Source organism: Podarcis tiliguerta (assembly GCF_965153285.1).
Source record: "Podarcis tiliguerta genome assembly, chromosome: 17".
NCBI lineage: Eukaryota > Metazoa > Chordata > Lepidosauria > Squamata > Lacertidae > Podarcis > Podarcis tiliguerta.
The window spans coordinates 32,209,516-32,228,758 of record NC_139550.1 but is presented as its reverse complement, the minus strand read 5'-3'; the positions used below and the strand labels follow the sequence as shown (position 1 = coordinate 32,228,758).

The 19,243-nt window shown below is 45.7% G+C and overlaps 2 protein-coding genes across 14 annotated transcripts in view; one reads left to right on the top strand and one right to left on the bottom strand.

Moving 5' to 3' along the window:
• SMARCA4 (SWI/SNF related BAF chromatin remodeling complex subunit ATPase 4) overlaps nucleotides 1-11,685 on the top strand; it is a 62,446-nt gene extending 50,761 nt beyond the window's left edge. For 4 of the 13 annotated variants that reach the window (XM_083419306.1, XM_083419311.1, XM_083419301.1 and 1 more), the window contains 7 exons: nucleotides 5-232; nucleotides 6,331-6,584; nucleotides 7,812-7,920; nucleotides 9,451-9,552; nucleotides 10,030-10,162; nucleotides 10,687-10,826; nucleotides 11,189-11,685. In XM_083419306.1, the coding sequence (XP_083275432.1) occupies nucleotides 5-232; nucleotides 6,331-6,584; nucleotides 7,812-7,920; nucleotides 9,451-9,552; nucleotides 10,030-10,162; nucleotides 10,687-10,826; nucleotides 11,189-11,221 (999 nt within the window). In that variant the 3' untranslated portion in view covers nucleotides 11,222-11,685. Of the gene's footprint in view, nucleotides 1-4; nucleotides 233-5,962; nucleotides 6,093-6,330; nucleotides 6,585-7,811; nucleotides 7,921-9,450; nucleotides 9,553-10,029; nucleotides 10,163-10,686; nucleotides 10,827-11,188 lie in introns of those variants that run through there. The other 9 variants (XM_083419302.1, XM_083419310.1, XM_083419313.1 and 6 more) reach the window with 6 other exon arrangements.
• Nucleotides 11,686-11,947: 262 nt separating this feature from the next.
• On the bottom strand, nucleotides 11,948-19,243 carry DNASE2 (deoxyribonuclease 2, lysosomal). Its single transcript, XM_083420440.1, has 7 exons — nucleotides 18,944-19,243; nucleotides 15,759-15,876; nucleotides 15,298-15,475; nucleotides 14,298-14,412; nucleotides 13,917-14,078; nucleotides 12,883-13,080; nucleotides 11,948-12,747 (listed from the first exon to the last, which is right to left on the bottom strand). Exons 2-7 carry the CDS (start codon nucleotides 15,854-15,856, stop codon nucleotides 12,368-12,370), a joined length of 1,131 nt encoding a protein of 376 aa, XP_083276566.1. The 5' UTR covers nucleotides 15,857-15,876; nucleotides 18,944-19,243; the 3' UTR covers nucleotides 11,948-12,367.

The following is a 19,243-nucleotide window of genomic DNA, read 5'->3' as shown; positions in this document are numbered from 1 at the left end:
ACAGCGCATTGACTTGGATCGCAGGCGAGAAGAAGCCCGCAATCCAAAGAGAAAGCCACGTCTAATGGAAGAGGATGAATTGCCCTCTTGGATCATTAAAGATGATGCTGAAGTAGAAAGGCTAACCTGCGAGGAAGAGGAAGAAAAGATGTTTGGGCGAGGTTCTCGGCACCGTAAGGAAGTGGACTATAGTGACTCGCTGACTGAGAAGCAGTGGCTCAAGGTATACATGGTACAGCATCGTTCTCCAATGATTTTCTAAATTTTTATTTCTACTTGTGTCTGTGTTGTCTGTCTGTGTGTCAGAAAGTTGAGGAAAATACCCAGTCTCAGAAGTTTTGATGGTCAGCTTAGATTGTGCTAGCAAGCACTGAGTTTGGCAACAATACTTTTTCGACACGATTATCAGAAATACTATGATGTTGTTAAATTGATAACCTAAATGTTGGCATTTGTAAAGTCTAGGAGCTTTCTTGAAATACACATCAACTTCACCATGCAAAACTTCTGTTGGGTATTAGGAACTCAGCTGTGTGGAAACCATGTTGCCAAATTTAAATTCAACTGATCTCCTTGACAGATTGCAAACATTTCAGATGCAGTAGGCCTGCTTGCTATGCAACTGAGTGTATGCTCTTCTTGCCTGTCTGGCCCGGCAAATATTTCATCCTACTTGTTGCTAGGCAGTGATCCAGAGACTGGGGGCTCTTTGGCCTGCAAGAGGCAGACTTTGGGGCAGCACGGGGAGGGAATAGGAAGCTGGTCCTAAGCTGCAGTAGCCATCCCGAAGCACTCCGAGATTGTGCAAGAGAAAGAAAGTGCAGGTTGGTTAACTTTGTTCTGCTGCTGATCAAGCTAAGCTGGTTTTTCTTTGTGGAACATCCCAGGTGCTGAGTTAGGCTCTTATGAGTTGAAGGAATCAATCCCAAGAGTTAATCAGCAAAGGAGGAAGAGTTGTTTGGCTTTGTTCAGCCTTCCCAAAGGATGAGAAATTCAGTGTGCAAGTCAGGAGCCAGAGAATCTTGCTATGAAATTCAGTTATGAGTTCCTCCTTCCAACCTGCTCCCTTAAGGGCATGGTGGCGAAGCCAGGTTCTCCAGCTGAATAGTGAGGCCTCCTCCCACAAGTTGTGCTGTCCTGTTTGTCCAAGGCAGGGCCATGTGACTAATATGGTGAACCCCCGTTTCAAGGCATTTCTTACAGCTTCGTAGAGTGAACCAAACAAGGTGTCCTGTCCAGACTAAACACTAGACAAGGATCTGTCCACTGCACTCTGAGTCTCGGTTGTTCTTGTTGCCTAAAATACTTGAAGCTTTGACATTTCTTACCATAGACTTCTGCTTGCTACCTGAGGGGAACACCCAGGCCTATGGACCAAGTGCACAGAAAGTGAGTCTGGCCTTAAGAAGATCCATAGAGCACATGACTGAAGTCATTAAGGTGGTCTCTGCCACGACTTATCCTGTTAGAGGCATTCTAGCCTGCCTTAAGGCCCTGAAGGAGGAGTTGTCAAAAAAATTAAAAAGCTGCAACTTCTCTTGCAAATATTCTTGTACCTCATACATGCTATTGTTGCAAGTGCTGACATTTTTTTGAGAGAACTTATTCCTCCTTTTCCTGTTTCTGGAAACGTGCAAAGACCATCCTGGAACTGTTAAGGGGAAACAGTTTTGCCAAAGAAGGTGGCTCAAGGTGCTGTCGCGTCCACTAGCTGGTCTCTGCAGACCTTGACATGGGTCTGCATCTTTGTGCTGTTTCATCTATCCCTTTGGAGAGGAGCAATGCTATAAAATGTACCAGTGCCTTGCCATTGGGAAGTTTGGTGCTGGTCAGCAGATGCTTTTGAGCTACATAGACCAGTGCATGTAACACAGTACTAAACAACTCCTTCTGGTAACTGCCAGTAGTGTGAAAGTGAGGTTGCCCATTATGCAAGTTAGTTGCACCTTCTCATGGGCACCTGCCTGTCTTCCCTGGAACAAATTCTTTGGGAGAGGGACTGAAATGTTGATGTGGCATGCATGCCTTGCATGCGTCAGATTCAGTCCATTTCAAGATCACCAGTGGACCACAAGCTGAGAAAAACATATGCTGAAGACACTGGGGAGTAGCTGATGTTCAGCAGTGTCTCTAGATGCAGCATATTAATTTCCAAGGGCAGGAGGCCGAAACTCAAATCGAGAAAATGCCATTCCAGCTCTCCAGCTTCTCTGATGGTAATGTCAGTGCCATTAGAGGATATCTGCATAAAAGACTGTGCCTCACTGCAAGGTTTTTTCACAGACCACATTGCAGCAAACCAGATTTCAGAGAAGTTTATTTTGCAGAAGTCACTGGCATGGTGATTGTTGGTATCCCAACAGTTTCAGAGGAAACACAGGCATCATGCATCAGGATTCATGCAGGCAACACTTCTACTTCAAACCAGAGATTGTTCAGGCACTTTCTAGCTTGAGACCAGCATGGGCCTTTGTCATCAAGTAGAGTATTCCTTACTGGGTTAGAAGTGCGTTTGAAGCCTTGCTGAGAACATGATCAGCACCTTGATGCTTTGGATTTCATATTGGGAGCTCCAGCATTTAAACCTTCGCAGGTGAAAAAGCTGTGCATGGCCTTTTACAATATACACTGCGTACATTGAGTTTGAAGGGCTGTGTGCTGTAAAATATCTGCTGTTGAAGCTAAAAGTTGAAACGCATCCTGCAGTTTTCTGTGAATCAAGTAGACATCTAATAGTCAAACTTGGGTTCTTCAGTCTGCAAAACCTTTGCTTCAGCAATTCTTACAGGGTCAAGCTGCTTTTTACAACCAAACGTGGAGCACTTTGCTGTGGATATTGCTGCTTTTAAAGAAAAAGAAATCACTTTAAACTTGTCTATATGATCAGATCAATATTTGGTGGGCACTGAAGCAAAACTATTGCCTATAACTGGTTTGTGTTCTGCTTCTGCAGACGAAGAGTAACCTGGTGGAGCAAGTTATTTATTTCTGAGTGCTGTATGCATTTTGATAAGATCTATCAGTATGAAGAGAGACATTTCTAAGCCTATCTTTCTACCAAGGGGTATCCAAACCTTGTTTCTAAATGTAATAATTAGAAAAACAGTGCATGAACCTCAGGGTTCTGATGCTCTCATCTACCTCCAGTGAGCAGACCACTGCCCAGCAACAAATAAAACAGAAAATGTTGTCTTAGCTGAAAATTTTCTGTCTGATGGTTTATTGGACAGTAATCCATAACCTGCATGTTTCAGTGGTAGTCTGTTGGTTGTATAGTGTGCTTGTTGTTTTGAGTTGTAGAGTGTGAGGTCTTAGGCTAGGAGTGGATGGTTGTACAGAGGAAGAGCTGGGTGCTCTCTAAGTCCTTCCCAGAGACTTTTGGCTTCAGCATCTGCTCCATATTGGCTGGTCAGAGAGCGTGCCCTGTCTCTGGACTGCTACCTATCAAACAAGTAGAAACAAAAAAAGGTAAGACCACTTTTTCCGTGTTACACCATGTTTGAAGGTAGCAGGGAGGAAAATATTTTATTTTATTTTTGCTTCTGGCCTATGTACTTCAAAAGTTAGATGCTTTATCAAAAGATAATGAAGATCATTGCCAATAAGTCAGTCACTAAATATCAGAGTGACCTGCCAAGCAAGGTTATATGTTCTTCTCCTTTATTGCATATCACCTTAGCTTTCCCCCTGACAGATTCATTGAATTCATTTTTATATTTTGGAAATTGCAGAAGCGTAGCCATATAAGTTTTAAACAGCAAACACACTACCATGTTTTCCATTATGAATGCCAGGGATATCTGAGCTTTCATCGAGTAAACCAGTTAGTCTCTAAGGGTGACATCTTTTATAGAAGATGTCACATAGCAAGCACTGGCTGGCTAAAGCAGTGCAAACAAACTGGTAGCTAATCCTTGCCAGCTTTATTAATCCATTGTATGTGATGATGCTCCACACATTTGGTTTCTGGTCCTGAGAAGAAATGTGAGGGCAAAGCCACTCACCAGATAAGTCTCTGTCAGACAGAACCATGTGGCACTTACTCAACTGCCTCTTTTTACAAAGCAGATCTTATTCCTAGCTGGGCCGTCTTTGTGGGCATGCTTGTCTCCTGCTTCCTTACCCACGAGCTGGATTCTCCATCTTCCTGCCTTCTGATAGGAAAGGCAGCATGTTTGGGATCTCTCTGTAGCCCCTCTTTTCAAGCCTGGCTTGAGCTGTGCCCACTAGCAAGTAGCTGAGGCTTAACCACCAGGAACTACACTGGTCCTAATAGGCAGCCCAGCCTTCAGCTGTAATGCTTTCATATTGAAGTTGAAGATGACATCTTTTTACCACACATAATGAGGGAAACAGGAGACTGATCTCATCTTGGCAGTTCCTTGGCACTTAAAGGAATTGTGGCAGTATCTGGAGACAACGAGCTTAGTTTATTAGCTTAGTTTATTAGCATTTCTTGTAATCGCATTTTTTGAACATCCCACCCTATCCAAAAGAGCAAGCAGAAGCAAGAATGTGGAATGAGTGTACCCCACAGCTGGACAGTGGATCATTGACCAGAGGATCTGGAAAGGGATTAACAATGCTTTATTTCCTAGGAAAGATTTTAAAACCTGCCATAGCTTAGGGCAGTGAGTGGCAAACAGATTAGCCATACCAGTGAGAGGGAAATTGCTCATACGGGCCTTCAAGTGTGAGGCAAGCTGGTTTTTTGTTTTTTATGTTTTACATGGACTCCATTTCAGTTCTGGATCAAGAAAAAGGAATGCCTTTAGCTCCCAGATACGTTTCCATTGGACTCCACGTTTAACGTTTCATACTTGTGCCATTTAAAAGTGAATTCTGCCTTCCACTAGAGCCCAATCGGAATCTTTGCAGGAATCTAGCAAGGTCTTCAGCCCATACTATGTGTTTTGGTGTTCTCTTTTGAAGAGGCACAGCAGTGTCTCCCAGCTAATGTTCTGGACATCCCTTCCTGGTATGTCCTAATTGATCACAAAGCAGAGGCCCACACAAAAACATAGAAACTACATGTATTCATAGTTCCTTGAGTGATTTCACCCTCCTTCCTTTGGAGGTGTCTTGCTCTGAGTGAGACAGTAAGACCTTCAGACTTTGGAAGGGGATGAATAGAAAGCAGCATTTCTGGTGCCCCTTTTGTTTTGACACCAGTTCTGAGAGAGATGTGGGCACTCTTCTCCCGTGCAAATGAGCTTTCCGTGGTGTTTCATGTGTTGGCCAATGCTGAGGTATAGTACCTAGTGTGTGACTAAAGAAGACCATTCCAAGAAGGCGAGTAATCTCCATATTTGGGGGGAAAGTGAGGTTGAGGCGGGGAATTTGAAAATGGTAGATACAGTGGGTGGTACCCCCCAAAGGCCCAGTTTCTATAGAAGAGGAGTCAGGGCAATTTCTTAGGCTCAAGTCTTTTTCTTTACAGTCATTCAAGAGCCGCCTGCCTCTATTACACTTGTTCTCTCTCTGTTCTCCAAATTGACCAGAGTCAATATGACACATGCAGACTCCAAGTCTCAGTTCCTCAGCAGCTGACAATAGCATCTACAGCACATATTCCACAACTTACTATTCACCATAATTGAAAAGGCAGGTATTGAGTGTGTGGAGAGGCTTGGAACCAAAATGGGTGGAAGGCAGGGTGTCAGTGCCATTTAAACAAATGGCAACTAGAACCTTGTTGGCAGGCCATTCTCCTCTTAAAAGTCCTCTACCAGTTTTCAGGTGTTATGGATAATTGCAACCTTGAGGTTAATTTGCTTTGGATGAGAGCCTCTAGCCATGTATGACTAAAGAAAAAGGAAAGATGGGCCATTTTTACTTCTGAGTTTTCCTACTTCTGTTATACATGGCCTGCAGTTTGCTGGCCTCTATTCCTCTCCTGTGCAATCTGAAGCATTAATGTGTCTTGTTAACTGGTGGTTAGTAGCCGCGGGTCTCTTTGCAGCTTCGGAAGAATTTGCAACTGAGCTGGCAGGAAGGGGCATCCCCACACCCTCCTCTGCACTGTCACGACAGATTCCTCTGCAGAGTCCCAGCCTGCCGGCCCTGTTTAACATGAGAAGAAAAGCTCATAGGTAAGAGAACCATCTTTCCTTTCCCACCGCTACAGAGTTGCAGCCTTCCATTATCCTTTACTGGTTAACCCGGGAAATAAGTGTCTTTTGGGAAGCGGCCCATGCAGACATCCCATTCCTCACTGTGCTAGATTGCTTGGATGTTTGTGTGAATGTCTGTGTTTGATCATTTCACGGTGTGTCGTCTTCATGCTTGCTGTTCATTTTACCTGGCTGACTGAGCTGCTCCTGTCCGCAGGCCATAGAGGAGGGAACGCTGGAGGAGATAGAAGAGGAGGTGCGCCAGAAGAAATCTTCCCGCAAGCGGAAGAGGGACGTGGACGTCAGCTCATCCACACCAACCACCAGCACTCGCAGCCGGGATAAAGACGACGACAGCAAGAAGCAGAAGAAGCGTGGGAGGCCCCCGGCCGAGAAGCTTTCGCCAAATCCACCCAACCTCACCAAGAAAATGAAGAAGATAGTTGACGCTGTGATTAAATATAAGGACAGGTAACAGAAGAGTGGGATGTTTGTTTGTTTGTCTGTTTCTAAGAAGGCACAGGACATTTTTCAGTATTTCTGCTCTCTGGGTAAAAGTTCACTTTCCTAAATCTCTCCTGGATAGACTTCCTGCTGCTGCATTTGGCTTCAATTCAAGGAAAGATATCACGAGATAAAAGGACACTGTGAAATAAGCACATGTCATTTACATAATTGACTGAAGTTGATGGATAGACATGTTGTTCTTCTGGATGAAGGCAGTGGGTTGATTCAGATATTGAAAGACGCAAATGTGGGTTAATTTGTAGCCGTGCATATACATCAGTATTAAAACCAGGAACTAACAAGTAATCTCAGTATTACCACTTTTATCTGTTGCCATCATTTCTGATGTTTGTGGTTGAGTGCCGTTGTTTTTGTATCCAAAATGGCACCAGCCACAAACAAAATGGGAAGATACCAGCATGCTCAGAACTGCAGAAGTACAGAGAACCTTACAGGCGTTAAAAAGGCCAAGCAGACAAAAAACAAAAAATCCCACCAGTGATGATTGTGTGTGCTGAAGTGGGCAGAGAATGCTGATTGCTTGGGGACAGGGAATGCAATGGAGTATCCTGGAAGATGGCCTGGCTGATTGGCTGGAACAATGTTCATGAGCATTAGAAACTGCAACATATTGTCATAGGTTCCACTTGTCTACCTTGATCCTCTTAAATACACTTGAGCAGGCTAGATCAATTACTGAGCCATTTGAAGGGTGCTGGTGATCCAGGGGGCCGGGAAATGAGCTATCCTTGCATCAGATTATTTTTGCTTAAGTGGAGAGGGAAATATTAAGCCTCCAACCTTGGCTCATATTGATCATGCAACAGGATGCTCATTTCCTTCTGGTCTCTTGTGATCCATCCTGACAACTTTTATTCAGGACCTCGAGCCTGAACCACCGACCCTGATTTTTCCGTATTTGAAAAGGCTAAACAGAGTTGGTACTTATCCAGTGATTGCTGGCGTTCACATTCCTAAGTCAACAAAGTGATTAACGTGAGGATGTGACATATTGTGCAAGCCACTGATGGGTTGCTTTATACGGAACACTTCACTATTTGTAAGAAAAGTCATCTTTGTATTTTGCTGTTGGTACTTCATGGCTATTGAAGACCCGTGGAGACTGTGAGCAGGCCTATTCAGAGGGAAGCAGACCTCTTTTTAATCGTCTTCCTTTTTCTTGTCTTGTAGCAGCAGTGGACGCCAGCTTAGTGAAGTCTTCATCCAACTTCCTTCTCGCAAGGAGCTTCCAGAGTACTATGAACTCATCCGCAAACCAGTGGACTTCAAGAAAATAAAGGTAATTATTCTTGCCTCATTGTAGCAGCACCACATTCACCTTTATGTTCTCATATTTCCAAAATTCTAATACTACCAACCATGTAAGGTAGTTGGAAAATGTTCCTGCTGGCCATCCTGATTAGGGCATGGGATCCATCATTTTATTTCAGTAGTAGAATTTGTTGTTCGCACAAGATGATAGTGGACTCTAGGAAAGAAGCCCACTTTGTGGAACGCCATCCCATCAGATGTCAAGGAAATAAGCTCTCTGACTTGTAGAAGACATCTGAAGACACCTGTTTAGGGAAGTTTTGAGTGTTTGATGTTTTATCGTGTTTTTAATATTCTGTTGGGAGCAGCCCAGGGTGGCTGGGGAAACCCAGCCAGATGGGTGGGGTATAAATAAATAAATTATGATGATGATGTTGATGGCAAACAGCACCTGATCCCATCACTACAGGGCTATTCTAAGGATTTGTCATGGCCTGTTGAAGCTGAGTTTCCATGCTGTAGTTGCCAACTGTGGAAAAGCAATGCCATCTCTAATCGATCACAGGAATAGCTCACTTTTTCCTCTCTTGGTTTTGAAAGTCCATTTTACAAAGTGTTGAAGTGCTGTACTTAATGCCATTTACCACAACAAAGGCAAATGAATTGGCCAATGCAACACAGTTGTGACAGATGTGTAGCAACATCCACAGTGGGGAGACCCAGTATTTTTCTGCATTATTTGTAGGAACACTTTTTGGTAGGCTTGTAAGAACAGTGCACACAGCTCTTGCAGTTTCAGCAGCAGTGTATTGATCCAGTTTTGCTCTACATCTTGTTTTGATCTGTTAGGTTGGATGCTGTAGACCTTATTTTAACACATTAGTTCCAGCATGACCAAGCCGCTTCTGGTGAACCAGAGCAGCACACGGAAACGCCGTTTACCTTCCCGCCAGAGCAGTACCGATTTCTCTGCTTGCACTTTGATGTGCTTTTGAACTGCTAGGTGGGCAGGAGCAGGGACTGAGCACGAGAGCTCACCCCGTTGCGGGGATTCAAACCGCCGACCTTCTGATCGGCAAGCCCTAGGCCCTGTGGTTCTTTTAAGCTGTTATTGTGCCACAACTAACCAGCATGGGAAAATATGGGTCAGCAGGCTAGTAACTTTTATAGACTTCACTGAAGGACTGCCTCTTTCTATGGTGGAATATAAAAAAACGCTGCAAAAATGCTTTTTTAAAAGAACATTTTAAAAAATACATTGAATTGAGTGTCGCATTTGTATATTACACTTTACAACATATTTAAAACGTTTTACTTGCAGCTGAATCCTAGGAAGAGCAATTGAGCCCTAGCCTGGGCAAGGCTGAGTAGGATGTGTTTAGTTTCTTTCTGCTTTGCCACCCCCTTTTTATCTTAATACAACATACTAATATAGATGGTTTTACATGGTTTAATGCAGTGGGCAGTTGTTGCTTTTACTCCCATTACGTTTAAATACTGATGACTTCTGTGCAGACATGACCTGGAACCTGTCCCTTTTCTTCCCTTTCCTTTTCAGGAGCGCATCCGGAACCACAAGTACCGCAGCCTCAATGATCTGGAGAAGGATGTCATGCTCCTGTGTCAGAACGCACAGACTTTCAACCTTGAAGGCTCTCTGGTAAGGCAGTTGCCGCTGTCGTATGAATGGCATGTATGTCCCTGTCCATGCAAAGAAAGGTTCACTGCATCTTTCTCCCTTGAGTCCCTCAAAGTGCGCATTGAACTAGACCTCTTGTTCTGGAACTGGAATTGTCAAAACCCGATTGCCGGCTGCTTATCCTTAGAATAAGGAGCTGCTGTTGTGTCATCCCAGTTATCACAGGGGTTGTAATTTTTTTATGGAACCATGGTATGTTGGCTGTGTATGAAGCAAGTTCTGAGGTTGCATAGAATTATTAGCTGAGTCATGAGGTTTTCTGAGACTTCAGTGGTGTGTATAATATGAAGTGCCTTGAACACTCAGAAGCACTTTCAGCATGAGCCCTGAAGACACAATGCAAAAGCATTGTGACAGTGTAGCATGATAGTAAACATGTGAACTAGTTTTGTGGAGCTAGGATTTTACCCTAAAATGTGATTTGCATGTTCCTTGCAGATTTATGAAGACTCGATTGTGTTGCAGTCTGTCTTCACCAGTGTGAGGCAGAAAATTGAAAAAGAGGAAGACAGTGAAGGCGAAGAGAGCGAAGAGGAGGAGGAAGGAGAAGAGGAAGGATCTGAATCTGAATGTGCGTCCTTGCTTGCTTGCTAAGTTTCTTTTGTAAAAAGTATGCGTATGCAGTTTAGTAAAAGAAAATGCCTGAAAGGAGGAACCAGAAAGTCAGCAAACTAGTATTGGATTGAGCCACGGCCTCATGTTCTATGCACACTCAGAGCATCATATAGGGGAAACCCTTGTGCTGTCACTGTTTTCTCTATACTTGGAGACTTCTTGATTTTCCTGGAGGAAAAAAAACCCATATGGGTTTTCAGTGTGCAGATGCAGAGCCTTACTGTCATTGCTCAGAACCAGGGGGAGGTGAAAGTATTGCTTCTTGATTAAAAAAGACAATGAAGTACAGGTGGCATAAAGGGAATTAGGCTATATAATGATGAGGCCTTGTCATGAATGGAATTGCATCTCCATTCCTGTGTTCTTTGCTCATGAAGAGATGGGAGGACACAGAGATGGGGACAGAGAGAAGAGCATGAAGGCTGGTTCTATCCTGCTGTGGCCTTGCCAATCTTACCTTTTTCTCTTTCCCCTCCTCAGCTCGTTCTGTCAAAGTGAAGATTAAACTGGGCAGGAAGGAGAAAGCACAAGACCGGATGAAAGGACGTAGGCGCACCAGCCGCGGGTCACGGGCCAAACCTGTAGTTAGTGATGATGATAGCGAGGAAGAGCAAGAAGAGGTAACTGCAGGATGACATTCCCCTCACACTGTTGCCAGTGGTTCTCAAAGGAGTCCTCAAGGACAAATTTGTGCAATTCCAGTGAAGGGAAAGGGGCAGAGAAAGGAAGACAGACAAGTCCTTTTACAGTTTAGGCAAGCACAGAAGTGGGTCCCACTGCTCATGATCCAGCCTCTTGGGTTTGTAGTGGACAAAATGCTGAGTTAGAGCCAAGGGCCACTACTCATCCTGAAATTTCCTGGATGACTTTAGGCCAGTATGTCAGTCTGGCTGCTGTGAGGATAAAGGGGGACGGCACCCTGTATAAAAAAAATTAATTGCCTAAAAAAGAGTGACATATATTATTTTTCTTTCTCCGTCAGGATCGCTCGGGAAGTGGCACCGAAGATGATTAAAGAGACATTCCATGGTGCAGACCTCAAAACATCCGTCTTTCCAAAGCAGAGATGCTGTATTCCCTTAGCTGCAACGGGTAGCAAGAAACGTAGTGTCGGATGTGGGCAAACTGTATAAAACTCTTCCATATTTATACTGCAGTGAAGATGTAGGACTTGTTTGTGTCTTGCCTTGTCCTCACATCAGTAGCATTTGTAACAGCATTAACTGTTTTAAAAAGAATTATGAATTGGGGAACACTTGATATATATTTTTTTTCTTTTTATGGCAGTACTATTTTCAGTTGCAGTATTGAATCACTGTAGTTTTAACCTGTGGGTGCATGTGTGTAGCAGTCCACTTCCTAGTACTGTATTTTATGAAAACAGGTTGAGCAGCCAGCTGCCCACCAGGTGAGGAGAGGGTGGCAGTGGCAACTGTGTGTCACTGGATTTCAAAACAGTAATAAATTAAGCAAAAAGTACACCCCTTTTGTATGTGTGATGCTTTCACCTTGCCGTGTCAGCTAAATAAATTCCTCCAACTGTTGCCATTTTTAAATAGCTCCTTATCTTGACTGATCTCACAGCATCAGGGGTGTCTGCTTGAGACCATTAACCAGCATTCTGTCTCACTTTACAAGCCTTTCTTAAAATCACACCCATTTCCTTGCCTCTTGTGAAACCAGTTTTATGTCATTTGTTCCTACCCCCAAAAAATCCATATTCCTTGAACAAACACCCAGCTGTTGGAATCAAATATTTATACAAAGCACAGACATACAAAAAGTACATTGCTGCAGGAAATTAACTTCTATGGGCCAGTTATTTTCTCCGTGCAGCCCCCAAAACTGTGGCAGGTGCTGTTATGTTGAGGACACTGAAGGAGAGGAAAGTCCAAAGCAAAGCCTAACATGTTCCCAAGTTTGGCAAGGGGTCATTTTCAGAAACGGGTGGAAGGCGGGAAACTGGGGGAGCCAAGAAGTGGTAGAGGCCATTTCACAGGAGCAAGGATGGTTCACAGCACCAGAATATACCAGGACCCAAAACTGGGAGGAGCAAACAGGATCATGGGAACAATTTAGGTAGTGCATAGCCCTTGGGAGTCACCCATGGCACTCTTACCCAGTTTGGTGAGCCATGTTCACCTAGTATGGCTGAGGCTTCTCAGGTGATCACAGTCCGTGTAGCTGGCTGGTGCCCGGCACCATCACAATCGGTGTACTTCTGTACCAAAGAGCGGAAGGCCTTCCACACGGCTGCATCACGACAGCAGATGGTGCCACCCCCACGGTATTCCTCCGCACGATTGCGGTTCATGTCCCCAACACAGGCCCAGCCAGGATCACTCTCTGTGCTCACACACCACTTGGAATGGTCCACCATGGAAGCAAAGGAAATGGCTGCATGCTGGAAGGCTATTTCCTCCATATTGTAGACTCGGAAGTGCCCGGAACAATTGGAAGGCAGGATTCCTCTGGACCTGAGCCAGAACTGGACGTAGAGGTTACTGGCGAGAGCTTGGGCCAGCCAACCTGAGTAGAGATCTGGGTAGAGGAAAAGTTCTTATGAGAAAAGCCTTGACATGACTGTGAGTACATATTACCAACCCCTTCTTTTAAACGTGTTGCTCAACATCTCCCATCGCCTCCCTTTTCAGCCGGTCCCATCTCTTCACCTACCATCGTCAAAGGAGCGAAACTTTGCAAAGCTGATAAATTCCTTGCCCTCCACCGATCTGAGGGCCACGGTGGAGTTCCAAGGCTCCTCCTCAATGTGTTGCCCCTCTGAAGCATTCAACAAGGCAGGCAGGTCCTGGGCAAAGGTTCCTTCCACGTGATGATCATAGACAAGAGGCTCAGTGTAGAGCAGCTGATTCCCTGCAGCAGAGAGACAACATCTGGCACATCAGAGCCACTGGCTTATAAAGGAGCTGTCCCCCAGCTGACAAACCTCCTAATAGAGATACTCAAGATTTGCATGGGTGGCATCAGATATGCCAGCTACAGGCTCCGTTTACCATCCCAGCCAACAGACCTACCTGAACTATGTTTCATGCTTAAGGGCAAACTCCTGTGTATGTAAATCTTACATACCAGAGGTACATAGGACAGGGAGAGGGATGAGGGATAGCTTGCCCCATCTTTCCTTGAAATTGACTGGCATGGCATATACACTTGCATCTTGCATCACAGCCTTGTCAGGGGCAGGAGAAATGCTGTCTTGTTGACCCATTTCCCTACCAATGCAGCTGGGTATCTATCCGGCAAAGTTAGCTGAGAACAGATAGCCTTCCAAGTCCAACTGTAGCAATTCTGTTCCTTGCTTTGGTTCCACTAGAACATAGATGACAGAAGAGGGTCCCTGACCCCTAAGGAAGGAGTGTTTATGTGCATGTGCAGAGTAGCCAGAGCTGAACTGGATCCTTTTCTCCGAACTTTCCCTGTCCTGTGGCATATTTTCACAAAGCTGGGGATAGTCTCAAATAGTACACAGGGGCCAATTTCTGCCTTAGGCTACTCTGTAAAGTACCACGCACCGCTATGGTGCTGTATACAGGTTTGGTTCATACAAAACACATGTCAATGAAACAGAATTTGTAGGGGAATCCTACCATAGGGAAGCCCTAGCCCTTCCCTACCAGGAGCCTGGAAAGAATCCCAGAGTTCTGACTTCCAGTATTGGTATTCCGTCTGTATCAAGAGCCTACACCTACCAATCTCTTTGAATTGGCCATAGGGAAGTGTGATGCACAGGAAGGTCTGCCCATAGGATAGGCCAGTGTGAGGCCAGTCATACTGCTCATCTGCACTGGGCGGGAAATGAGGAGTGCTGTGAAGCAGCCAGAATCCCTGTGTTTTGTCCAGCAGGATGACTCCTAGAGGGGGAAACAAAAAAGTGGGGGTTGAAACTTAACCCAGGTGTGCTGAAGTTCCAAGAGTGTTGGGCCAGGTGGCTGGTCTGGCCAAGTCATGATCTACAGCCACCACACAAGTTGACGATAACGCAGAACCAGTAGCTGAAGTTCTCAACCTTTTTCAAACTTAAGACACATTTGCTGCGCTCCTTTGCATGCATTTGGAGAAGGGGGGTCTACCTTTTGTATGGCCATTGAGGCTGGAGAAAAGCTCATCTGGAGGTTCATAATTGAGGCTGGAGACAAACTCCTTTGGAGGCTCATCGTTGTAAAGGACATAGGCTGTTTGCTCCTCCTGGGTGAGAAATGAAAGATAGGGTGATTACAGAACTGGTCTATTTTCCAAGCTTTCCCCTTCACTGAGTTTACTGAAGCAGCCAATACTTTAGTCCCTCCTCTGGGCCAGGCACTCAAGAGCCAGCCAAACTGCACAAGGAGTCCCGGTAGTTGCACTACTGGCAAATGTAAAAGGGGTGTTTAAAAGCTTTCCCAAAGCTGGGAAAGCACTAACGAGACTTTGGGAAGGAGGCAGAAGGAATATAGGATCCTGTGTTGAGCCCTCACGCCTTCTTCCCAAAGCCCAGCACCTCCATTGCGTGACAGCATGAGGGGAGGCAGCAGGGGGGCTGGAGGGGGCTTCCAAAGTTGGCAAGGGCTGCCAACAAATGGCCTTGAGGGCTGCATGTGGCCCTTGGGCACCCTGCTGTAAAGGATCCTTGGGTGGACCTTGGAGATCATGCAGCACTTCTTGCAGGAGCCACAAAATAAATCTGAGCTTGGGGAGTGCCATCAATCAGTAGCAGAGCATCTTGTTTTGCATGCAAAAGGTTCCAGTTTCAATCTCTGGCATTCCAGGCAGTATGAGGAAAGGCTCCTGCCTGAAACTACGGAGACCAACAGCTAGTCTTTGCAGACAGCACTGAGCTAGATGGACTAACGGCCTCACTAGGTATAAGTCAGCTTCCCTTTTAAAGTAAATAAGCCATTTTGAAAGCCTGGGCTCCAATCTAGGCAACTGAGACAGTCTGCCAGTGGACAGATAGTGAACCAGTCTTCCTGGAGTGAAGGTGTTTGCTTTGGGCTGGAATTGAACCTTCGCAACCAAGATCACCCTTCCTATCACTCCTACTCATTTGGGATACTGCAAAAGCAGCCTCACGCCTCCTTTTCTCAGACTCACCTGTCTCCGGGATGCCTCTTTGTACAGCTGCTGTACAGTCCGTCCCACAGCTCCTTCGGTACTGTTCATGAGGCTTTTGCCTTGTACCCAGCCCTGGGTCTGGCCGTCTAGATACATGTACCGCATGCCCTCTGCTGGGGGGCCATGATGGGGTTTGGGCAGCTTGTAGGCAATAAACCTGAAACCCAAAGCCCATTAGAAATCACACACCTTGCCACACAGGGGACAGAAGTCTGTCCTTTCCACTTAGTAACCATGTTGCCCACTTGTGCCCTAACTAGACATTCCTAGTTTACAATTCCCTTTTCAAATATCCCACCCACATTTGTTAGGAGTGTAAAATCCTTATTTATTTATTTTATTGGTTAAAGCACCCTGAAAACTTTGCAGAAGGGTAGTAACTTTGAATAAGCAAGTATGTAAACCTCATAAAATAAAACAAGAGTCCGATGGACACACACCAATCCACAGGCTGCCCAGAGTCGTCATAGCAGGAAATGCTCCCCGAGACGGCACTGTGGAGGACGGGCACAGACAACAGCAGCAGGATGGGCAGCATGAGGCCTTTGTCTGAAGTCCCTGCAAGGAATACAGCAACAGCAATGAGTGATGGTCAAGAAGTAGCCTTGGAAATGATACAGCACCTTGTATCCTTGGTGGTTGCAGCCCCACTTTCTGAATTTTCAGCTTCCATTGCAACAAAGCATCTTCAGTGCTTTTACTGACATGAAGGCAGATTTGTTTTTATCCAATTGCTCTCCAAGGGATAGAACAAGGAAAACAGACTCCTTAGTTAGCCCCTTACTGACCAAGCTGCATAGGACCTTCTCTTGGCCCTTTTTCTTTCCTGTTTATTTCCATGAGCACTCCCTATTAACAGCAGGTAAGAATGAGCTAATGGGACACGGCTGGCGCTGTGGTCTAAGCCACTGAGCCTCTTGGGCTTGCCGATCAGAAGGTTGGCGGTTCGAATCCCTGCGACGGGGTGAGCTCCTGTTGCTCGGTCCCAGCTCCTGACAACCTAGCAGTTAAAAAGCATGCCAGCACAAGTAGATAAATAGGTACCGCTCTGGCGGGAAGGTAAATGGAGTTTCCATGCGCTGCTCTGGTTTCGCCAGAAGTGGCTTAGTCATGCTGGCCACATGACCCAGAAAAACTGTCTGCAGACAAACGCTGGCTCCCTCGGCCTGTAAAATGAGATGAGCGCCACAACCCCCGAGTCGGTCACAATTGGACTTAACTGTCAGGGGTCCTTTACCTTTACCTTTTTAAAGAATGAGCTCAAGTACCAGCTGTTGCTCAGTAGCTGCTAACAGGGGTTCCAGCATCATATTACAAGATCCTGAAGAGTTTGCTCACGTGAGGAATGCCACCAGCTACATATGGGACTGAGAGCTACAAGAGCAACGCCCCTCTTAAGACAAGGAGCTAGAAATTGCAACAATGGATCTGAAACACATGATGAGCCTCCTGACATTTACACCCAAGAAGATTTCAGGATTCAGCATCTCCCACTACACACAAAGGCGTACTTTACTCTTTGGTGGGGAAACCAAACAAATCCTAGGTAGAGATGCTCCCTAAGAGTCAAGACAGCCTGCCAACTGACCATGACAAAAGAGCCCCTGGGCATGTGCAGAGCATCCAGCGGTTTTAAGCTCAGAGAAGGAAAGACCTGGGATTGAAAGAGCTGCTGGCGGTTGGGAGATCTATCAGATCAGGGACGGGCAACCTCTTTTATTAATATTAAATATAATTTTCTGGTTTACAATATAGAATACAGTCATACCTTGGGTTACAAATGCTTCAGGTTGTGTGTTTTCGGGTTACAGACACGCTGAAACCCAGAAGTACTGGAATGGGTTACTTCCAGGTTTCGGCGCTCGCGCATGCGCACAAACACTAAACTGTGCTTTGCGCATGCGCAGAAGCACGAATCACAACCCGCGCATGCGCAGAAGCGGCACTATGAGTTGCGGACACTGTGGGTTGTGAACGTGCCTCCCACACGGATCATGTTCGCAACTCGAGCGTCCACTGTGTTTATTTAAACCACCATGAATATATCAATGACTTCCCTTCTTCTCTTTCCATGGTTCATTTTGCATTTCATAAATCCCTGCTTATTTTATATAAAGTAAACCATACAGAATTCCATTATCACATCCATCAAAACTTATTTACACTGTTGAATTTATCTCAATGCTGCCGACGTTTTCAAGTGTACACAATTTCCCCCTATATATTCAATAAACATTTTCCAATCTTCTTTAAACATATGTTCTTCATGTCAAAGGGGTGATGATACAATTGGCTAAAGATTTTGGATATAATATTCAGTTAGAATCTTGGGAAAGTTTGTGGAAGGAAGGTACTGTATTAACTTTACTGCATGCAGTGCACTTAAAGAAAATGTTATGAAAATTATGTACAGATGGTATTTAACACCAGCTAAATTGGCTAAAATGAACAAGACAAGAACTAATGAGTGCTAGGGAAATGTAAGGCTAGGGAAGGTATCTTCCACCACATGTGGTGGACTTATTAAAGGGGTCAAGGCTTTCTGGGAAATGGAATATAATGAGTTAAAGAAAATTTTAAAGAATACTTTTGTTAAAAAACCAGAAGCCTTTTTACTGGGTGTAGTGGGTGAAAAGATACCAAGGGAAAATAAAAGACTGTGGCAAGAATTCTTTTAGCCCAAAAACGGAAACAAGAAGTACCAATGAAAGAAGAGTGGCAGATGAAGATGGTGGACTTTGCAGAACTGGCGAAGGGGACAGGAAAAATCCGAAACCAGCACAATCAAGTATTCCAAAAGGATCGGAATAAATTTATATGATATTTGAGAGATTATTGTAAGCAATTAACATCACTACCAGGGTTGTCTGAAGACCTGTAATGAGAAATTTTCTATCTTTCTATATTAAATTAAATTTGGAGTCACTCTGTAATTGTAATTAGAATTGGAAAACGTATAAATTGCAATGATATCTCAGGTTAAGTACTTAATTTGTTCCAGAGGTCCGTTCTTAACCTGAAGCTGTTCTTAACCTGAAGCACCACTTTAGCTTATTGGGCCTCCTGCTGCTGCCGCGCCCGATTTCTGTTCTTATCCTGAAGCAAAGTTCTTAACCTGAAGCACTATTTCTGGGTTAGTGGAGTCTGTAACCTGAAGCGTATATAGCCCGAGTTACCACTGTATATTAAGTGGAAAATAAATTTTGTGTGTGTGTGTTCTTCAGTAATAAGACGAAAGAGGGACCGGGTTGGACTAGATGCCTCTGGGGGTCCCTCCCAACTTCTTCCCTCACAGGAGGCATGCTTTCCCTGCCTGACTCCACGGCGTACTCTGCACATGCCCAGGAGCTCTCTCGGTGATTACCTGTTGCCAGTCTCGTGGGCGGCGTCAGAGAGGCGGGGGGGGAGAGAAAAAGGAGGGCAAGCGCCCCCCCCCCCCAGAAGGAGCTCTGCCCCCTCTCACTTGCCCACCGAGAGAGACGCTGGGCCCCTTCCGTCCCTTTTCTGACAGGGAAAGAAGCCATTCCCGGCGCCGCTTCCTTCTCTCGGCGCCCCCCGCGCCTCGGGACCAAGAGGGGCTCGGCGGAGAAGAGGGGGGTGGGGTCCCTCAAACTGGGTCGCTTACCCAGCTCTCTCTCCGGAGGCGCCGCCGCCGCCGCCCTCAGCCAAGTGCGGGAACCGAAGAGACCGACGCGCCGCTGACACAGAACTCGGCAACTTTCGCTCGCTTCCCCAAAATACAGCCGGCGACCCAGGGAAGCTGGGAGGTGGGGTGGGGATGGGTCACGTGCCCGCCTTTGGCCCCTCCCACCCCGCCTCCCTGGGCGCCCCCGCAGCGCCTTTCTCTGGGCGGGGCGGGCGCAGGTTGGGGCGCGCCGGCTCCGCTCGCGTCTTGCGCGCAATCAGCGCTTTTATCGGCAGCCGA